Genomic DNA, 23,027 nt, shown 5'->3' on the forward strand with positions numbered 1-23,027 from the left:
ATTTTAACTTCTACCTTGTAAGGTGTGTTAATTGTAAAGACTCTGCCTGTGTTTTATCTGCAGTATGCCGAGAATAAATAATAGTACTTACCATGGACCATGCAATATTCATATAATTAAGCATTCCGAAATTTTTGGAATTCCTAAGTAAGAATGGATAGAGTTTGGCCCTGAGAGCTTTTGCATTTTTTCCTCTTTAAGAATATGTATGTATATATACAACTAGAAATAAGCATGTGGAGTTTGATTTCTTTACCATGAATAATTGTACTAAAATATTTCTAGGACATGTTCTAAGTTTGCAGTTGTATGTGTGAAGGTTCAGAGAATACTTTTGAGGAAAAGTATTCCTTTTCCCTGAAAAAATGATAGTGGTGGAGTAATCAAAAAAAAAAAAAGTGGCTTTCCTCCCTCCACCCGTTATTTGCATTTCCCTCTGGCCTTCCTACACTTCCTCAGGGGCGTGCCCTATTCTGGTATTTCCCTGAGAGGCCTGCTTTGTTGTGGGGTGCTGATCTAAGTGCAGGTTCCAGGGCGCATCCCGACCTGGTGCATCGGGTCCTTTGGTGCAGACCCCCGAATCTTCATTTTCATAAGTTCTCTATGAGGGGGGAGGGTCTCATGTCCCTGGTTTTGAGAACCACTTCTCCAGTCCAATAGTCGTTGGCTTCTGTTATGTCAGATGAAACCAACATTATGCAGAGTTTCTTCTGAAGTGCTTTGTTGTTGAAGAACAGGCTGCTGGTGGGCCAGAACAGATTGTCACCATGTAAATGGGGAGTCAAGGGACATAATTTTATGGGCTCACACCTATCTCTCAGCCAGACATTTCAGGTTAGTCGTGTGCCTGCACTGGTAAAGGAATATAGTCTCATTTGAACTGGGACAACCCTAGTTCTGGGTACATTCTGTGGTATTATATTTGCCAACTCACATTCAGCCCATGCATTTCTAATTACTCAACTGTTTCCATGCATTGAGTCATTGCAGAAAAGCCGCTTCTTTGTAGAACCTCATTAAGATTTCAGCTGCTAACAGATTTTATTTTACAGTTCCAGCTTTCATGATATTAAGATATGGAGATTTGGGCTTCTGGGAGGGGTTATTTACAAGTTTAAAGCTTTTAGCGACGGGAGCATCACAGTTATTTTAAGGGCATAACCAAAAAGAAAGAAAAAGAAGGGTAGTCTGGTATTCCAATCAATGAAATATAATACTTGGGGGCAAAATTAAAGAATGCCAAATTTCTTTTTTTAAAAATTGCTTGTTTGGGGATTTGCATGATTTTATTTAAAATGTCATTTAATTTAAAGCTATGTTTTTATAAATGTTAGTTATTTGGGGGGCCTTTAAAGATTCATACAGCATTAAAACAATACAATGTTCATATTTTTAAAATGGATATACTGTTTTTATACTAAGTATACATAGTAAATGAATAGTTTCTGGCTTAAATGACATATTTTTCTTTTGTGGTTGCACCCAAAACTATACTGAGCCATTTTATATCCTGTATTGCTCTTTCCGTGGTATTTTAAAACTTTCTTCTAAATAATGTGCACTATTTTAATTAAGGTAAGTAACCATTAACTCAGAGTTATTGGTTTTGTCAATTAGTGCTGCCACTTATATTCTGTCTTCTATCTGTTAACATAACAATCATCTCTCAGGCAGCCCACGGAAGGAAGTGAGCTCAACCAGAGCCAGCAGGTCCACGGCGGGCATCAGAAGTGCTGGCCTTTGAGATGGTTGTTTTTGTGTGAAAGTTCTTCTCTCCCTCCTGGTCATGGCGTTAACGTTGCTTTCATTGAGTCGGCACTGGCGACTTGTTCCATTTGGCAACCCTCTGCAGTGTTTCCGCAGGTGAAGTCTCACTCAGTCAGCACAGCTTCTCAGCATAGCCTTCGGAGGTGGTTCTTTCCCTCGCTTTGCCTTCCCTTAGTGTGTGAAAGGGGCTCCTTTACTTGCTGATTTTTCCCTGCTGTTCTTGCATTACCTGCTCTTTCTCCAGCCAGGTGATAAGAAACCCCATGTTGTCAGAGATTGTCTTCTGATTCCCTGGGTCTCCTTGTGGTTTGGTACCCTGCCATCCCAGAAGGCACAGCATGGATGTTCACTGAATAGACAGGGAAGACGAGGAGGGGATTGAATTTTGCTACCTGACCAGATTGGTTTAATTCGTTGGTGTTCCTATCCAGCCACTTTGAGTATCAAGGCTTTCTTGCTTAATATTCTTTTAGGCAACATTGGAACTGTTCATGTTTCTATCTAAAGGTTTCTAAATTGGAGAGTTTCTCATCTCAAAATAGTCAAGAATTTGTAAAAGAACAGAGATTTCTAAATGCAAATAGCTTCCTTTTTCTGTGTAGGTTGCCTTGCTTAATAATTTGCAAGGAAAGTACAGGGATTTAACAGTAATAAATGCACAAATTGTAGAAAATTTGAAAAATACAAAATGGTGTGAAGGATAAAGTAAAATTCTCCTTTGATGTCACCTGTGGTCCAAGATATTTCTGACCTTAAAAATTTTGCTGATAAAGTTAAAGTCTTTTCTACATCCCTCACTGTCTCTTTTTCCTTCCCTCCCACAGGCACAGGGCTGTATCTACATGTAACATTTTTTCACTTATATAAAATACATTTTTCCATGATACTAATTTTTAATGACTTCCTAATGATTGGTGGTATGGGTATACTATAATTTACTTAACCATTCCATTTGTTTTAGACATTTGGGTAATGTTTCGAGTTTTTTTTATTGTTACAGATAACTCTTTAATAAATATCTTTGTATTTGGGTGTTGTCGTATGTTTATGATTAATTGGGGTAATGGGTAATAATTTTTAAAAGCCTGCGTTATATTCTCAGCTGACAAATTCATGATTAATTTTCACTGATATGTAGGATTTTACATTGTCAAATTTCAGATTTTAAATTTCACTTACAGTTTTCTTGTTATTACAGTTAACCCAGAGTTAGAAAATACCTACTTCATTAGAATTTGGACTGGTGAAGAGCTTTATGGTCCTGATTTAAAGGTCAGACTGAGGAATTTATGAAGTTTGCCTGAAATTACAAGACTGCCATCTGTGTCTGAGTATTCTAAGATATAGCAGGCACTTAAAACCCATAGCGCTGATAGTCTCTAAATGTTTTATTATGAAACATGCACAGAATTCCTTACACAAGAATATAAGTAATGACTATGTTGACTGTTAAAGAAGAAATTATACAACAAGCACCCTGTGCTCACCACTCTGCTTAGGAAACAGAGCCTTCCCGGTACCTTAGAAACTTCTGCATGTTCTCCTCAACACGTTGGGTTTTCTTTAGCGTCAGGGAGCTCAGTGATACTGGATGGAGGAAGAGTTTGAAATGTCTAATTTTTTCCATTTCCATTTCTTCTACCTGGAAATGGAAAAACCTACCATCCCTTCTCGCCAAACCTGTTGCAACAGCCTCCTAACTGGCGTCCTTGCTTTTCACTCTTGATCCACTTCAGCTCAAACTCCCCCATAACCTGAGTGACGTGACGGCTTAAATACAAAAACCGAGTAATGCCATCCATCTGCCTGAAACCCTTCGTCAGTTTTCTGTTTAGAGTAAAATCCAAATACTTGCTGTGACCTGCAAAGCTTGTTCTGGTCTCCATGCTTAACCACTTACTCCCCCTATTCCTGCTCCAGCCACGCTGGCCTTCAGATTTCTCAGCCTCAGCCAAGCCTTTTATGGTTCATGTTGTTAGTGCCCTGAGTGGATTCTGATCCTAGCGCCCCTGTGCACAGCAGAGCGGAACCTGCCCAGGCTTTCTGCGCCATCCTCTCCCCTTCTGGCGCTCTATCTGAAGTGCTCCCTGCTAGTCACAAAGTTTTCATGGCCAGTTTTTTTGGAAGTGGGTGGCCAGGTCCTTCTTCCTAGTCCGTCTGAGTCTGGAAACTCCATTGAAACCTGTCCGCCATGAGTGACCCTGCTGGTATCTGAAATCCTGGTGGCATAGCTTTCAGCATCACAGCAAAACACAGCTGCCACAGTGTGACACCTAACAGGCAGGTGGTGTGGTTCCCTGACTGGACACAAACCTGGGCCGTGGCGGTCAGAGCCCTGAGTCTTAACCATGACCACCAGGGCTGGCCTTCATGCTTCATGACCGTCGTATATTCTTTGCCCAGCACCTGCTTTTCACCACTCTTTCGAGGCAGGTTCCTTTCCATCCCTCGGGCCATTTTCGGATATTTCTCATAGTGTCCTGTTATTTTTGTGCCAAACTCTTCTTAAAGTCTTAGTTATGTCTTTGCTTGTTGTTTAGACCTCGTAGACTCTACGTTTCATGGGCGTAGGCACCATGCCTATCTCGTTCACCACTTTGTATTTCTAGTACCTGGGCAAATGCTCCATAAATGTTAAAATGAATGAGTGAAAAAATTTATGATGCATTTGGAAGAGAATATTAGTATTGCACAGATTTTTTTATGTTCAAAAGCAATGTATGGTATTTTGGGTCCAACAAAATACAACTGATTCAGTTCATTGACTCAGACCTACATCCCTGGACCTCCTTTTACCTGCGCATATGTTATTTTTAATTCTGACTGACCTGTTTATTAAATGTGACCAATTTAGTTTCAATAGTCCCTTAGACATTTATTTTATCTCGAGTACTTATGTCAGGTATTTAAAATAGACAGATTTAAGCAACATAGCATAGTAGAAGGGATCTTGATATAGTGGGAAGAATGTGGGCTTTGGAGTCATAAAAACCTGAGTTTAAATAGTAGTTCTGCCACTTGATAGCTGTGTAATCTTGGGAAACTGCTTAACCTTTTTGTCCTCTGGTATTCTCATCTGCAAAATGTGATGATAACATCTACCTTCTTGGTTTGTTGTGAAGATCAAAGGAGATAATATGTGTTAAATCCTGGCACTGTGCTTGCCACAAAATAGGTACTTAATTCATGATATTATTGTTATCGTTACTATTATTAGAAACTGCGCCTGTAGCAAGTTGCTTTAACATTTTTCCGCTACTGTTTCTTAATCTGTAAAGTGGGGTTAATTCTGACTTTATACGAATATGAGGATTGCTCATGTAATGTATGAGTGCATTGATGCGGTACCTGGAGCAACCCTGCCTGGCTCCTCATTGATCCTCCCTAAATGAATAAAGGTGGTTAATAAAAACGATAGCATGAAAGAGTTGGGATCAAGTTACTTAGTGGCAGCTTGGAGTCTGCAAGTTCTGTTGATTCATTCACTGCATATTTATTGGATGCCTATTTTATGCCAGGTGCTCAGTTCAGTGCTGGAGCTACAAGGATGACATAAGCATGACTAAGACGAAGCTCCCTTGAGTAGCCTACAGCTTAATGGCGAAAGGGGATTTCACGTGAACTGTATAGTTATTTACCTCGTGAACGAATACAAAATGCAGTGAGATGAATTCTCTCAGGGGAACAGGAAAAGAGCTATTTCATCTGGGGATATTTTTTGAGTTGGATCTCATAGCAGGAGTTCTCCAGAGGGTAAGTGGTGCCGTGTTGTGGGAGAAGAAGTATGGGCTTTAGAGTCAGGCAAACCTGGGTTCCAGTCTCTGCCATCTTTGTGACCTTAGGCAAGTTATCTAGCCTAGTCTAAAATGGAGACACTCATATCTATGCCAAAGGATTTTTGTGAAAATCGATACAAGGAAGCGTCTGGTGCATAGTAAGAACTCATAAATGTGGACTCTTTGGAATCACCTGGAATTTTGTCCTCTTTATAAACAGGAAATTGCAAAATGGCCTCCACTCCCAAGAGTCAATAGTTAGTTATATGTCTTTACCTGGTCAAACATGAATTTTTAAAACTTGATTAGATCTTATCTATATCTTTGTATTTAAAGGTTGAAAGATTGGCTATTCATCACCACTTCTAGCTCAGTTTGTCAGAACATTTACTTGGCTCTTTAGGAGTTTCACTCTTTCCTACTGTCAGAGGAAATAATGCCCTCCTTCCTCTAAGATTCTGAACAAGGAATCAATCATTTTAAACTCTTTGTCATTGTGCTTGCTCTTTATAGCATCAGCAACAATGGCTGCTTACATTTGGTTAGCGGTTTAGAATTTACAGAGAGCCTGAATTCATATTACCTCATTGAACGTCCTTACAACCCTTGAGATGGAGGCCAGTATCATCTTGTTTACAGGGGAGGAGACTGAGAGGGATTGAGAGGTGGGTGACATGGTCTTCTGATTCGAATCCAGAACTTTTCACTTTCTACCATACCTGCCTTTCTGTTTAGCCTGTTTTCAGATTCTCTTGTTCCTTCCGAGGTTGACAGCATTCATCCTTATTCCTTTCACTACAACAGTGTTTGTTTAGCTCCTGTATGGCCCGGTTATGTAGCAGTCTCCTGTGACCTAGATTCCCCAGCTCTAGAAAAGTTTGCGCCTGCCTTTTGTTGATATTGATAGATTGGCATTTCTCAATCATTTCTTTCTTTCTTTTTTTAAATTGGCCCTGAGCTAACATCTATTGCCGATCTTTTTTTTTTTCCTCTTCTCCCCAGAGCCCCAACCAAGTACATAGTTGTATATTCTAGTTGTGAGTGCCTCTGGTTGTGCTATATGGGACACTGCCTCAGCGTTGCCTGATGAGTGGTGCCATGTCCACGCCCAGGGTCCGAACCAGCAAAACCCTGGGCTGCTGCTGCTCTTAACCACTGGGTCGCAGGGCCTGCCCTCAAGCATTTCTTAATGCTCTATAGTGGCTTCTCATTGCCCTGTGAAGTGACTTCAAGATCCTCTTATCCTCTCCCTCAAAACCACCAGGCATTTCCTATTCGTGACCTTAAGTCGACCATCTTGTAGAGGTATGGAATATACTTAATGATAATGGCTTCTCTGATGTGAATCTGTTTTACTTGTAACATCCTTGTGCTCCCTAGCACCTTGCTAAGCACCTTCTGTTTTTCTAAAGCAACAGAAAGCAGTTTCTTCTCTCATGGCTCTCTCTTGGGACTTCCATGTCTATATTAACTTCATTAAAAAAATTATCTGATATCTTACCTCTGTGCATTTATTCTTCTCTTCCAGATTTTGTATGTCTTACATTACTCATCCTTAGTTATTGTTGAGTTATTTTTCAGATTCACCCGGGCTTAAACTGAGTGACTTAGATTATCCATTCCTAGGATATAAAGAGCACTGCCACTTTAAATTATTCTATGAGCAGCAGAAGCTAGTGTTGAGATGATAATGGTGATACTTCATGTAATGTTTTTCTCTATTAGACACGTCATAGGTTAACAAATAATTATTTGTTTTGAAATCTCTGCTAGCTGCAGCCTGCTTCCCAAATTCAGGGTATATTTCCATTTTGCAGGTTTTTACAAAATATAAAAACTAAATTCAAATGAAAACTGATTTAAAATTATGCTGTAGAGGATCATGAAGATCTATTAAAAGACACAAGCTTTTTTTTTTTTTTTTTTTTTAGCATTTGTGATCCCTGCCTACTCCTTTTCCTAGCACCTTTTATTTTGTTATCTTTGTTTCAGTAAATAGCCATTCAGGAAGATGGTTTGTATAAAAAGAATGAAAATAAATGCATGGAGGAAAATGTATGCACTACCATCTCCTTGTCTCTCCCTCTGAGATTTTATGTATGCTCAGCTTCAAAAACCAGTTTAAAAATAAAAAAGATGAGGGCGGTTGCAATCTGCTCCATTTTATGCAGATGAGGTATGGCCCTCGGGCACCTGCCAAACTGCTAATACGGCCTTCCGTTGGGCCTGATTAGTGTGAACCCAGATCTTCTTTTCCATTAAACCAGAAATGTATTTGCTGGGAGTAAGTTCACAAAAGAGGTGATATTTTCACTAAGAACCATGGGTCAGGTTACACTTGGGCAGTTTCTCAGTGTAGAGTGGCAAACCAGCCTGGCCAACTATTTACTTGGCTGCTCCCTAAGGACTTTGGAGTTTCCAGAGACCAGTGGGACTGTGACTTCCTTTCGTGCTGTGGCGACTTTGAAAGGTCATTTTCCTCTGCATTTCAAATGCAAAATGTTATTGTCGTTTTTGTAAAACACATCTGTAGGCCTTACCTTTGCAAAAGTGAATATTTTAAATCATGCAGAATGAACCTTTGTGTGAGGATAGTCACTCTGGGCCATTGAATTTTTGGATTATTGCAACAGTTATTTTGAATGCCTTGGGGTGAAGCATTAATTATCTTCCAAAATGATAATAGAGACAGCAAATATGAAAATCTCAAGCCTCTCTTATGACTCTATTAGAGCAGATTTTTAAGAAAATATTTTGATACTAATGATTGCATTTTGTGGGTAAAGAATAAAAGGTTTGTATGAACCAAGCAGGGACTGAAAGTAGGAGGAGACCAAATAGGGGTTCTGTCTCCAGGTTTGGGTGCATAAAGAGTTAGAGTCTAAATCCAGCCCATATTGAAAATTGCTGGATATTTTACATGTACAATATCTCATGTGAAGTCATATTGCAATGCAAATTATTTCTTGCCAATGGAGGGGCAAGACACGTATTCAACAGTTGACATAGTCTACGTCATCATGAATGGATCAGAGAGAGAACTAGCTGTGCCTCAAATACCATAATACGTCCTTTACATGGAGGAATTGATGGGTGAATAAAAGATTCATTTTTTAGAGCTCTTATTCTGGTTTCTTGTAAGCGTTATTATATGAACCACTCCAACCCAATATTCAGTGTCATCAAGTAATTTGGTAGCAGGAGCAAGAGTTGCAAAGCTCTTGCTTTTCTTTATTTTTCTTGACAAATACCAATTAAGTGCTAAAATTATATATCACATAGATGTGATTAGGGAGAAATTTGCGATCATTTTTGGACTCATATTTCCTAGAGCATAATCATGTTTCAATATTATTTTGCAAGCATTCTTTTGAGCCTCTGCTAAATGTCAGTCACCAGGCTAGGGCACGCAGATGAATGAGGTAGTCCATGATTGATTATGACTGGTTTTGAGATGTTTCCAAGTGTGTAAGAAGCATAAATTGATAAATAAATGTTCAAGGGCATTTTAACTTAAGTTTAACTTACTGTGAATCATACTGAAAAGTATTATATTAGAGCTACAAATTAATAACTTATTTGTTTCTGGTATGGATTAATTTTAATGTGAATTGGATAACTTGGTTAATTACTTTCTTCTAGTGTAGCAACTTAGCAATACCATGATAAACATAAAATAAATGTCCAGTTTCTTGATGAATCATTATAAAGTGAACATGATAATAAACTATTGAAAACTAAAAATGAATATAAGAGGAAAATTTGGGCCTATTAAGGCACATCCTCTTCATCAGTAGGTAAAAAATTAGACGTGAAGAAAATCAGTCTTCTTACAGTGAATATTTTCTATGTTCTTTCCATGTATTGTAGAATATATATGTTAAAACAACAAAATAAAACAACAAAAGGTGAAAGAAACTGATCTTTTTTTCACATTTGACTTAGTGACCTGAGCGACTGAATAAGATTTTGAGATTTGTGACTTTCCTTCCTTTTAGAGGTGGGAGGTTGATGGTGGCTTGGTATTAGAATCAAAATGAAATATCATTCAAGTTGTTTCAAGGATGGTTGAATTAAAAAAAAAATCCACCTGATACCAAGCCCTTAGGGCCTTCTTTCCAGCCTTTTACCTAATGGAGCACAATAGAAATTTACATTATTTTATTATAATTATATTATATTATTATTAGCTCTCATATAATTCCTGTCTTCTCATCTTCCTTACTAGTTTTCACTTTTTAAAGCCTTGAATAAAAGGAATCCTTGTCTACAAGACTCATATATCAATGATTCCTTGGGAATTTCTTAGAATTTATAATTAGATAATTTTGAGATTTCAATACCTTGCTCTTAATTTTCAGCATCATGCTTCCTGAATGGATTAGATTTATTTATTTATGTGGGTTGTGCTAGGGGCTTAGTTGGCCCTATATAAATATATCTTTAAGGAGAGGAAATTACTTATTTGTGGAAGCATGTAAACAATTTATTTCTTCTGTTTGGTGCTATGGAAATGCAAAATTGATCTAAGAGTATCTTGCTTGTTCTAATATTTGTGTTATTGTCTTTCATTAACATAAAAGAATCCCCGGGAAAGTCACTCTTAGCTAATAATTTGATTATAAATAAGTAATGGACACAATTATATTTATTCAGGTGGTAGTCCATTAGTTGTCTGTAGGCAGCAGCTTTTGTTATTTTAGTAAGAAGTGCAGTTGGCAGAATGATATTCAGTTAAAAACATCCTGATTGAACCACGTTCCCTTTTTTGGTTGATGTGAAAGCCATTGTTGTTTTGCTCACCAACTGGCAGACCTTCAATTATCCTGAATTTAGAAGTTGTTTACCATACTTTGAAAGTTTAAAAATGAGCCCTCCCTAAGAAACAAAAAGCTGGGTGCTTGCCATTTTTTTTAATAGAAAAGTAGAATTTTAATGAAAGAAAAGTTAACCCACCAATTCAATGTTGAGTTTATTTTCACAGTTTTGAAGGCTTAATGTGTTTTTAAAATGACGGCAATCCAAGACGCCATTACTGGGTCCCAAAGTACTCAGGCAGTGTTTCTAGAAGGTCAGAGCTGAAGGAGAGAGAGCATCAGTAAGTCTCTGGGGGTGGCATGGATTCTATGAGAAGATTTGGTTTGAGGGTTTCAGCCCTCAGGGCTTTCTCTGTGCCTTCAGCAGCTGTCTAGGATATCTCTTGTGCTGGTCTCGCTGGATGTCCAGGGTGCCAAGAGTATAGGAGCTTAACTTTCTATTTGTTGGGGGTTAACAGGATGCTGGGGACAGAGTCTGGGTAGGGAACATCAGGTGAGCCTGCAAAGTGAGCTCATGCTGCCCACGGTGATGGCAGAGTGGCCCTCCCTTTCTCCTGCCTTCCTTCCCTCCCTCCTCCCACCCATCTTCCTCCCTCCATCCCTCTCTCCCTCTCTCCCTCTCTCCCCCCTCCCACCCATCTTCCTCCCTCCAACCCTCTCTCCCTCTCTCCCTCTCTCCCCCCTCCCACCCATCTTCCTCCCTCCATCCCTCTCTCCCTCTCTCCCCCCTCCCACCCATCTTCCTCCCTCCATCCCTCTCTCCCTCTCTCCCTCTCTCCCCCCTCCCACCCATCTTCCTCCCTCCGTCCCTCTCTCCCTCTCTCCCTCTCTCCCTCCCTCCCTCCCTCCCTCCTCCCACCCATCTTCCTCCCTCCGTCCCTCTCTCCCTCTCTCCCTCTCTCCCTCCTCCTTCCTTCTTTTTTGCCTTACTTCCCTTCTTCCCTCCTTCCTCCCTCCCTCCTTCCCACCTTTCTTCTTCCTCTCTCCCTTCTTTCCTTCCTCCCTCTCTCGCTTCTTTCCTTCCATATTTGTGTGCCTCTACTAACTATCTGCCATTGTGGAGCTGAGAGTCCCGTGAGGAATAGAGACAATAAGTATTTACAAGTGCGGAGGATCCTGGGAAGCTTTGCAGCAGAGGGCGGGGTGGTGAGATGTGGTTCCTGACGCCTCCGCTCAGATTTTGGCTGCTCCTAAAGATGCTGAAGGAGGCTCAGAGAGATGGAGTGACTTCACCCGGTTACAGAGATGGAACCAGTTTCCAAGCCCAGGTCTTTGGACTACATCAGATGACTGGCCATGTTAGCCAGTGACATTTTAGACGTTTGACCTTTTTGCTTAAGTAAAGGAAACTTTTCCTTAAAAATATCCTAAAAAATGTATTGCTTACTTCTTTCATGTTCACTTACAACTCATGAATGCCAGCACATGTTTATACAGCACTTTATAAGTTTTAGTATGGTTTAGCTCATATTATTTTATTATAATTACCATTTTGTGAGTTAGGCAGAGGAGTTTTTTGTTGTTGGTGATGGTGGTTTTATTCTGTTTTTGCTTTCAAATTCTCATTTTATAGAAGAGAAAATAGGGGCCCAGAGAGCTTAGGTGAGTAGTCCACAGGTGCAGAGTTATTGTGGATAGGAGGCAGATCCAAGACCAGACCTGGATACCCGCTTCCCAGTCTGCTGCTCTTTGAAATGAAGGGACTTTCTCCTTATGTCACACCCCCTGTATTTTAGGCATCCTCATGCCAATGGGGCTGGACCACGTTGTATAAAACAAACTGACACGACCCTTGCTTTCTGGTGGGTTTTAGTCTGAGTAAGGTCAAGAGTTTCTGAAGTTGATGCACATACAGGAAACTTTTTTCTGGCTATGACCTATTCAGCCCATGCCAAATCCTCCAAACGTAAAAAGAAATGGAACTCCTAACCATCTTCCTTCTCACACGCCCTCACTTCCTCCTTTTCTCTTTGCTTATCCTACCTGCTAGCAGTGAGAATATCTGCTGTGAGATGGAGGAGAGGAAACTGGGAATTTGTTGGTCTCCTGCCTTCTCTCCAGGAGAATCAGTGGATTGATCTTCATGCTCCAGGTCCTCATTTTTACCAGGCAGTGTTCACCAGACCTGGCTCCTTCTCAGCATCTCCTGGGACCCACCCCTGGAGCTTCTCTTCCAGAGGCCAGAGTAGAGCCCACAACTGCTCTAGGGGTGAACTAGGAACCCATTCACTTAACATGCCCACTCTCAGCAGCACAGTCCTTATAACACTGTAAATTCCTGGGAATGGGGAGAAAAAGAATTCATTTCTGATCTTTCCCTATACTCTAGGTCACTTGAAATTGTTTGGCCCAACTACCCTGGGATAACTAGACATCTTGTCAGGAATAATTGCTAGGTCTCTACCGTAGTTCAGTTGCCCATTGATTTGTATGGCATTTTCCTGACGTGGCTAAATATTTAAGGGGGTGCAAATAGATCATTGTTATTACTCATCACCTTGCATGTTGTAACTATAGATCTACCTTCAATTTAATTCCAGAGACATTTGCCTAATGAGAGATTACATCCTATGTATTGGGCCCTTGGCTTCTTTATTATAACCATTAAAACTGTTGTACCATATTTAAAAGTTTGGTTAGCCACATTTAAATATGACATTTCCAAAATATGGAAATCAAGGAACCGTCAGAACTTTTTTGAATGTAAAATATCTGAAATCTGCAAACCATGTACATTATTAGATTTAATGGTAGAGTATATATGAAGATGGACTGAAAGTAAAAAACTATTAAAATGTTCTTAAAGGAACCAAAGACACTTTTTTAAAAAACTCAACAAAACCCCTCCAAACCAAAAGCAGTTTCCATTTTGTAATAGTTACAGCCATACTTGCTTTCATGTCATGTACTTTCTTAACAAATTACTGTGAAATCAGGTTAGTTGGAACATGAATAAAAATGTACAGCATACATGAATATACTTTTTGCCTTCATATTATATGGCACCATTTTCTTTGATAATCAACATGCCATCATAATATTGCCCTTAAGATCAGATATTATGTAACCTTAAATTATAGGAAACAGAATATGCCTAAGGACAATTCTGGAAGGTATAATTGGGAGCATGCAATTGATGGGATTTCCAAGGGCGTTGAGCCCATTGATGGGGTACCTAGAAAGCCAGGTCCTCGGGAAACCTCTTGTAATGTTCGAGCTCCCATCTGAAAAGAGTACATGTCATTAATTAGGATGTGGAATACGTGTGGCAACTGTATTTTTAGATCTTCAGTAGATACTTCTTACCCCAGAGGATGCAGAAACACTGGCTAAACATAAGTTATGAATAGCATCTGCTAGAATGTAGAGAAGTATGTTTAAAAGGCTATACTTTTTCCCCTGTCTTTGATTATTAAAGATATTGTAGGGGGACACATGTGGAGGGAGCTCTCTTTATGCATATGTATTTCTGAATAGAAAGGAAAAAAAGAGAAGTTTGTTTGTGTTACCTGCCAAAATTAATCCTTTAATTCAAAACTCTTTTAGGTAATGATTAAACAAACTTAGAACAATAATAAGAAAATATATACCAGATGAAATAGTTTTTAACCAGTGACAGAAGCTTAGAACAGATCCCAAATAATTTCTCATAACACTTTTCTTTCTCATTTGTCCTATTCTCCCATGTAATAGTTTTAAATGGCACTCTTATGAAATAAATAACTAAACACTAACCATATTTTTTTCATATCCTGACCAATATTTTGGCTGTTTTTCAGAAGAATTGGAATTTTGAAAATTAAATAAAGGTTTCTAAAATACCAACTTCAGAAAGTTTTATTTAATTTGTGGAATAATTTTGTTCTCTCTCTGTTTTTTTTTTTTTCAATAAGGTCTTTATTAATTTAGTCTAGTTACTTAGTGCTTATATTAAATAATCTAATAAAAGTCATGGTTATAACATAATGTTTCCCAAATGTGAAGCAGCATCTATTACATGAGACAAAATCTTTATGCTGCAAAATGTAAAAGCCATGTATAGAATTACCAGGCACCAAATGGTACTGTGTATATCTTTTAAGTAGAATGTTTCTGTAGTGTAAGGGGGTAGTCAGCTCAAGAAAAGTGTGGGAGACAGCTGTGTGTCACCATAATTTAATCAGAAAGTGCTCTAAAATTCGTATTTCAGCTTTTTAATACTAATAATGTTCCTAATGATAATTTCCCCTGAAAGATACAGATGTGATTTAAGAATAAAAGTTAGCGTTCTTAAAAAGGGAAAAACTGATCTTGCTTGTGTTTGCCGATAATACCTATGTTATTGTTGCTAGACGAGCTGTCTGTGGCGACAGGCTATGGTACATTTGGGGGGGGTGTGTGTGTGTGTATGGTGTCTGTTGACGTTCAGATAAATTTATATAACAGTCTAGCCTCAACATTTATTCTGAATCGTTGAATTATTTATTTTTGTCTGGTGTTTTCTTTTGTATTGTTATAAATACAGGATTAACTGTATTGTAAGTTCCCAGACAAGCATGTTGTGAGGTTTCATTAATTTGTGTTAGTTATAATGGCACTTGAATAATGTAAAATGCCAGAAGAATGCTATTCTATTTTCCTTTTACTTTTGCCCCAATACGAGACATTTGAAATATAGACATCCTTTAAAATCAAAGCAGAAGGTGTAGAAGAGTTCCAGTAAGTTGTATTGAGGTACCACTAAGCTATGCATTACGCTGCTACAATTTGATGATGTACCACAGTTAGGCCACTGGTTGGAAACACAGGCTGAGTTATTATATACTGCTGGGTAGTGATTTCCTGTGAACTGATTTATGTGTAAATAATTCTATGTTCTTATTATATAGGACAGACAATTTTTAATTTCTTTAACAAAGCATAACTGAACAATGGAAAATTATATGCTGAGCATAGGGACACAAGCACTCTGTGGAGGGTGAACAGATGCAATCAATGTCACCAGTACTCCCGTTTTTACAAGGGGCCTCATCAGCAGTTGGTGTATTGTGGAAATTATACCCCTAACCAGAAGCCCCAAGGCTTAGGTACTCTCAGGCTGGGGTTTTTATTGATACTCTTTTGCCGACATCTTTTCCAGGGAGTTATGAGATATATAAACCCCACCCTTTGGATATTAAAGCTAATGTCTCATTTTTTTCCCAGGCTGAATTTTCACTTTGCTTTTAAAATTAATGTTAAAATGCACCTGGAATAAAAGAAAATCATTCCTTGAGCTGCATTATAGGAATGCTGCTGATATCTGGCTGGGTTCCTGTGTCTGTCTTACAGATTGGTTTGTGGGTTTTATTCTACAGTATGCCCAATATATACCTGTTTTATCAGCATCTATCTATATGCCACTGCTAAAAGAGAAGTATTCTTGTGTACTTTACAGGGCTTCACGAAGTAAATATTTCTTATATTTGGGGTACAGGGGGTAAATCATTTTGGTTTATTTTAAGAGTGGTTTCACTTAGCTGTGTGTTTAAGAATAATAAGCTTCTCTACTCAAGTGCAAGCTCCATAATTACAGGGATAGTGTACACTGGGTTATCTTTGCATCTCCGTGACTTATGCTGGAGACACAAAAGAAAAATTTGTTGAATGAATGAATGACTTGTGCTTAATACAAACCATTCTGATGTTTTATTGATTATATTGTATTATCACCACGTTTTATTTTATCCTCAGAGGTGATCGACTTTTCTAAAAACTTGAATCAATTATTGATGAACTATAATGTGTAATCACCACTCCTGTTTTTACATGGTTGGAGGTAAATAATACTAATGATATGAATTATGCATCTGCTGAGAAGACTATTTGATTTCTTTGAGAAAATGATAAAAATAAGAAAAACATACAAACACATGCAAGTATTGATATTTCTTTTTGTGATATGTCAACTCTCAACTCTGGCTTAATACTGCATTGAGAGAGTGAAAAACTGGTTTCCATTATTGCATCTTTTTAATTTTGGACAAAAATTGCCTCCATTCTCAACCTAATTTTATGTCACTAATGGGAAATTTACCTACAATTGCATTTTGTTATTTGGTTTAGAGTCATTACATAAAGAGTGGATTGGTCCTCTGTATTTTAGTGAACAGATTTGTCTGGATGTAAACAATTTCATTTATATTGTGCTCAATTCAATCATGTTAACATTTGTATGAATTTCAACCCCAAAATAAAGGCCCATAATTTGTGACTCAAAGACCTTGAAAAACTACGTCTTTAATAGTCACTAGGCATTTTGTAAATGTTTGCAGATGATAAATTCCTTGGCACTAGGAAAGATGATTTGGGAAACAATGTTTATGTCTGAAATGGCGCTCTTGTGGGAGGCGATTTTTTTCCAGAGAAGTCCCGAGTGTAGCTGACTCTTCAGGCTTCTGAGCCTGTCACCTGTTTGCTCATTAGTCTCATATGTTCCTTTGTTTAACATTAAATGTCAAGACCCTACCTGATGTGTGGCTGTGGACGAGCCAGGGCCCTGCCCTCCGGGGACCTATCAAGTGGCTGGGCATTGGCACATGGGTAGAGCTAAGTGGAAAGGGTTGGTCCGGTAGTTGGAAAACTTGTCAGGTGAAGCCCAGGGTCTAGTCCTGGCTGTAACCCACTGATGACCTTGAAAGGTCACTCTTCTCTGATCTTCACCTCACTTCCAGTTAGATTACTGAGCCCCTGCTGTCCTCATGAGGGTGAGCTAATGGTTTGAAAAAAACAGTCCGCAAACTGTAAGGTAACATAAAGGGATATTGTGATGAAGTAAGTTCCTTATGAGATACACAAACCAACCAAGAATATTTATTGTGCATCTGTGTAGAGAAAGAATTACTTCAAGCTGTGTTGATCAGGGTTGGAATTATTTATGGGGCAGAATTTGAAGAATGTGTACAATTTCTAGAAGTGAATATTGGGGATCAATACTCTAGACATAGAGAGAGTGTGATACATATTCAGAGAAGAAATGGGAACTGGCGTTTACTGAGCAGCTGCCATGTGCCTGGTGGGCTCGAGGTGTATGTGTGTGCATGTAGCCCTACCTAATTTAATCATTGTTAGTTTTTCTCATTTTTCAGATTGAGGTTACAAAACCTACTTATGGAATGTGAGCATTGGAAATAATATACATGTATAGTTATATATATTATTATCGTTATAATAATGTACTTTGATAGTTATGCCCTTTTTATTGAGCTTTCTCCGATACTGTGAGTCAGATACCCCTACTGGGCATGTAGCCTGTTCTTTCTTCTCTATCCTTCTCTACTGTGCTGTGGCATTTGGTGGGGTCTGGATCTCCCCTTAGAGGGAGTCAGGAAGAGGCTGTATGGTTGTGATTAGACACACCTGTCTGTATTATTTAGCTCTTTTTTTCTCCCCTCAGAATGCTTCCCTCTGTTTGTCCACCTGCATTCTAGTTTAGGTTAACTTTCCTCAAGCTTTGCTTTGACTGTTATGTCTACACTCAGAACCTTTCAGGATCTCTTTTTCCCTGACATTTACTGAGCACTTACTGTATACCAATCCCAGTGCTACACTCTCATTCTCATTTAAGGCCTCAAGGCAACCCTAAAGGGCAGGCATCGTCATTATCCCCATTTTACAGGTAATGGAAACGGAGTCTTGGGCAGACTAAACAACTCGCCCAAAGTCTCTGATGGCAGAGGAGGCGGGGTGTAAACTCACCTCTGATTCCAGGCCTCCATCCTGACCTCTGACCTATACCGAGTGCTGCTGAGTTGGGCATTCAAGGCCTTCCAGACTTGGAGCCAAGCTCTTTTCCAGTCTTTTCTTCCAATGTGCCTCCCACTTGAGCCAGTGTGTCTTACAGGATACTAAGGACAGCGAGAACGTGGTATTTGAAGTGAATCTGGGCTCTGTTACTTCCCAGTGATGTTACTCAGGATAACCCAACCCTTCTGAACCTCCATTTCCTCCTGGAAAGAGTTGAAACTGGATGTCTAGGGGTGAAGGTCTGATGGAGAAATGGGAGGTGCACGTCCAGTACATTTGATGGTGCAAAAATGAGGGACTGAGGGGAAAGAGGCTGTCGTACTGTTTTTGTTAGTTTTAAAGTAGAAGCGAGCTGAACCCACTTATAGGTAAAAGGAAAGGGGGTGCTGAAGAGCAAGGATGGAAGAAATGAATGGGGGGGAAGGCAGGACTATAAGGGGGGACAAAATTGACCTATAGTCCTCCTTTGTGATTTAAAATAACAGGCCTTTTAGAGGCACATGACTGAATTAAAAATCGAAAGACAATGAAGTCCTAAAAAAATCCTTTAGTCAATATTTTTTGAAATAAATCAACTATATCTTCCTTTTAAGAAGTATTAAAAACATCTAAATAATGACTGTAAACAATTGTTGAGATGAATTATATCCGGGCTCTGTACTAAGGGCCTTCCATTTAATCTGCACAATATTCTGATAAGGTCAGTACTTTCATTGTGCCATTTTACAGATGAGAGGACAGGGGTATGGAGAAGTTAGGTAACTTCTAGAGTTACATAGTTAGTGGGTGGAGGAGCCAGGATGTGAACAGAGGCAACTGGACTGCCTGCATTCTTAGTCCCTATGTATACTGCTTCCTGATTTGATTTCCTCAATTGACTCTTGACCACTAACCCAAGTAATATGTTTGTGGATTTTATATCAGGGAAAGAGGACTATATCTAAGGAATGTATTTCCCAAGAGGGCAAATACTTTAGACAGAGACCCCGTCTGGAGGAAAGGCTTATTAAAAAAGAGTTACTCCAAGCCTTGCCTGGCTGGAGGAGAGCAGCCTTCTGGATGCAGCTGTCCTAGCAGATCTTGCATCCGCAGGCCCTGGTAGATATTTGAGCAAAGAACATGACTTCTAGGACTGTGCAGATTAGTCAATACGGTGCGAAAAAGAAAAAGCTCGGGCCACGTCCCGTTGCCTCAAAATAGCGTGTGCCAACAGCTCTCTTCCAAGAGGTAGAGACCAACCTGGAGCAGCTGCTCCCTGTGGAGGTGTTAAGTTGTGAAGACACCTGTGTGCGTCTAATTCTAGCCCAAACGAGTCTCCTTCCAGCTCATCAGGGTGGGGAGAGAATTTACCTACATGGAGATTACTATTTCCAGTAGAGTGATTTGTCTGTCATTTCCTGTAGAGATGCCTCCCCTTCAATGCTTTTTTTAATGGAGGTATGATTTACACACAATAAAATATATGCATATTAAGTGTTCGGTTTCATGAATTTTGACATTTTTTATCCCTGCGAAACGACTAACCAAAACAAGAAAATCCCCTTTGTTCCTTTGCAGTCGTGTCCCTGCCGTCTATAGGTAACCGCTTGCAGACTTCTGTCCTCATTGATTCGTCTTGCCCGTTCTTGTATTTTGTATAATGAAATCATACAGAGACATCCTGTTCTGTCCGGCTGTGTTGTGGTATATTCCTACAGTGGAACACTACTCAACGATGAAAAAGAATGAACAGTGACCCACAACAGCATGGATGAATCCCCGCGAGAGCCGTGCATGGAAGTTTGCAGGATTCGTTTCTTGTTTCTTCACATTACCTTTGTATCTTAGAAACAAGGATGACCCACAAAATCACCTTCTTCTACTCGCCTATCATAGGGCACAACTGTCAACTTCATTTTTTCCCCTTCTAATCTCTTATAATAAAATATCATGTCTTTAGATGATACTTCATTTATAGGCTATCATAATGATTTTTTAAAGTGATTTTAAGAAAAGGAGATATGTTAGATGTTACACAGTATCTTTTAGTATTTTCAAATGTCAGAAGGAGTAAAAGAAGGAAGGAAGCGGATCCAGCCTCTTATGGGTGGCTGTCCAGTGGGCCCTGGATGTTCATTTCATGACTGCTACGTGCTGCGTGCTGTGCACTTTTCATTGTCATGGGAGAGAATGTTAGGAAAACTATCCCCACAAGAAAACAGCTTTTCTTGGCAAGTGAAATATGACTTAAGGAGCCAGAACTGGAGACATACGGTACTATGAATGAGAGCTGTGTTACTTCATTGGATCTGAGTCCAGGCGCTATTTACACTGCAGCATATTCAGCACCAGATTGTTAAATCTTAATACTGAAACAGTGCATCATTTTAATATTTTTGTTCTGTTTATTCCCTGTTTTCAAGCATTATGTCAAGCATTGCGCATTCATTTATTTCATCTTGGACAGGACGTGCCCTGACCAGAAAGTTCATTTCCTATTATTGGAACATCCCCCGATAGCTGTAAACCATCATTTTGTGAAGCTTTTAAAAGGTCACTTGGGTATACAGGTGTTTTCCCTCTTTGAGGATAAAAAATGTTTTTTGAAAGAACAGTATAGTTGGACTCACCTGTATTGTCAAAAATAAAAATGCTGTTTCTCTTCTGTCACTAAAACATAGCTGTTTTTTGTGTGTGACAGTTTCTGACATCCTGGAGACCGTTAGATTTTTCATAGCATGCGAAAAACTTGTGTTGCTCTGTTGTTTGTGAAATGGATTCCTCTTTATTTTTTTCATCAATGTTATGTATGCCCTATGCACCAGATCAGACGGGTCCATCTGAGGAATAATTTAGCATTTTCACCACATGTTGCTGAAGTTGTCCCATGAATCTTCCTATAACAAGGGTGTTCCTAAAATCATGCTCTACGCAGCCCGGGTTTGACCAGGATTTTCATTCTTTCTCCATTGTTACACGTGTTTACCGTATGCAGCAGGAAATCCACAGGGAAAGGGGACCATGGTCCCTCTAAAAAGAGCTGAGGAATTAAAATAAAAAAAAGAAAAAGGAAGCTGAAGGGATCTTTGCTATTTCTGATCTGTGGTCAATCATTGTGCTATTGGAAAACAAGCCTCTGCCTGGCGAGACGCGGATCTGGAAGTGAACTCTAACTGCTCCATCAGCTCCCAGTGCCGTTCGCACGGGGAATCACACCACAAGCAGGATGTGACTGTGTATGTGCTGAGCCCACACACAGGAATCTTCTTGTACAATTCAAAACCGAATCTTATATTTACTTAAGGCTTCCTTTTTTTATTTTTTATTTTTTTTGTCTATGAAATCAGCAGTCCGGTATATTTAGCATCAGTCTTAAGTTAGAATGTAAAACAAGACTTTGGGGGAAGGAAGTAACCGTATGGTTTTCTAAGTAATTTAAGAAACAGGAAAACATAAAAGAACTGATTGTCCATGATGAAGCCTCATCCTTTCCTTCTCATCTTCCTGTATAGTTAACTCACTCAATGGTCACCCAGAAAGAAATAGGTTGTTGCACTGGGTCGTAAAATATCACTGAGTGGGCCTTGAGTGTTGACTATTGAATGACCTTCTTAACATTGAACAAACAGTGGGAAGGTTTAATAAATGGCAGGTATGTGTTTATTGTATTTTTCTTCTCTGTGCAGGAATAATCAAGCTGGGGAGGTGGAACCCTCTCCCCCTCAGTTATGTGACAGATGCACCTGATGCGACAGTGGCCGACATGCTGCAAGATGTCTATCATGTTGTGACGTTGAAAATCCAGTTACAAAGGTGGGTGTCCCTGAGCATCTGCCCTTCCTTACTCTCGGAGCTGCTCTGTTGATCGTGGAGTCACCACAGAGATCAGCATGTCCCATCTTTGTTAATTTCTAGACATTGGATGAAATGAAAAAAGGCGAGAGAGGAGGGAAGGAGGGGCACTTCACCGGCATCTTTATAGTCCGCATTCCAACTGTTTTATGTTTTGTTTTCAGAAGCAGTGAAGTGGTAACCTAGGGGAAGCCTGATAAATCATTAAAAATCTGCAGCCCTTGAAGGGGAACTTTCCACAGCCCCTAATTTAATGGGTCCTCTGGTTAAATGCTTAGCACGTAGTATTTGAAGAATAAACACCTCTGTCGTTTCAGGTTTGTGTTGTGAGGGGTGAGTTTTGTGCTTGTGTAGCAGGCTTACCAAGAAGGTGCTAGCACTGGACATCTTTTTCTTCCCTCTCTGGTGGCCCACAGAGATTCTGGGAATGCTTTCTTTCCTTTTTTTTCCCCAGATACAGCATCCAGAGCAAATTATGCCCTAAAGAATTTAGAGGTTCTCTGTAGAGTCTTGTATGTGAAGAGCCTGCAAGTCATGTGATATAAGGGAAGTTATCCTTTAGGGTAAAGGTTTCAATTCGCCCCTTTTGGAGAGTTTGTACTTTAATAGGAACCCAACATTCCCATCCTTGTCTAGGAATGCTTTAGTGTCTTCTCTTAAAAGTTATATTTTGGTTAGGAAAGTAGCATCTCTGAATTGTTCTATGAGGGTGAAGGGTGGGCCTTCAAGCTTCAAATCTGACGGACTATTCGTTTACGTTTAACCTTAGGAATGTCCAATAATTAAATTGGTATTATGGAAGTTTATAGTCACACTACATGCCATTTCTATCAGCAGGTTTGAGAAATCTTATTTTAAAAAATCAGCATTTCTTTGTATCTGAAATGACTCTTTTTTTCAGGCTAATGTGATAACCAACATAAGGAGACAGCAATGGGCTCTATCAAGGTCCTGGAGAAGCAGTTCTGCTCCCCTCCCTCATTCACGGCCTCCTTAGGCCCATTCTTGAGCGGTCCTGACACTGGCGCAAGACCAGGGAGTGGCGGTGGCATTGAGGCCGTTTAGTGAGGTT

The 23,027-nt window shown here is 39.5% G+C and overlaps 1 protein-coding gene across 3 annotated transcripts in view; it reads left to right on the top strand.

The window, feature by feature from the left end:
• The window catches only part of LOC124233511 (DNA-binding protein SATB2), a 181,921-nt gene that overhangs the window by 53,258 nt on the left and 105,636 nt on the right, over positions 1-23,027 (top strand). For all 3 annotated transcript variants that reach the window (XM_046650661.1, XM_046650660.1, XM_046650658.1), the window contains exon 4: positions 21,790-21,916. In XM_046650661.1, coding sequence (XP_046506617.1) covers positions 21,790-21,916 — 127 coding nt within the window. The remainder of the gene's footprint in view (positions 1-21,789; positions 21,917-23,027) is intronic.

The sequence above is a fragment of the Equus quagga genome, unplaced genomic scaffold (assembly GCF_021613505.1).
Source record: "Equus quagga isolate Etosha38 unplaced genomic scaffold, UCLA_HA_Equagga_1.0 203_RagTag, whole genome shotgun sequence".
NCBI classification, from domain to species: domain Eukaryota; kingdom Metazoa; phylum Chordata; class Mammalia; order Perissodactyla; family Equidae; genus Equus; species Equus quagga.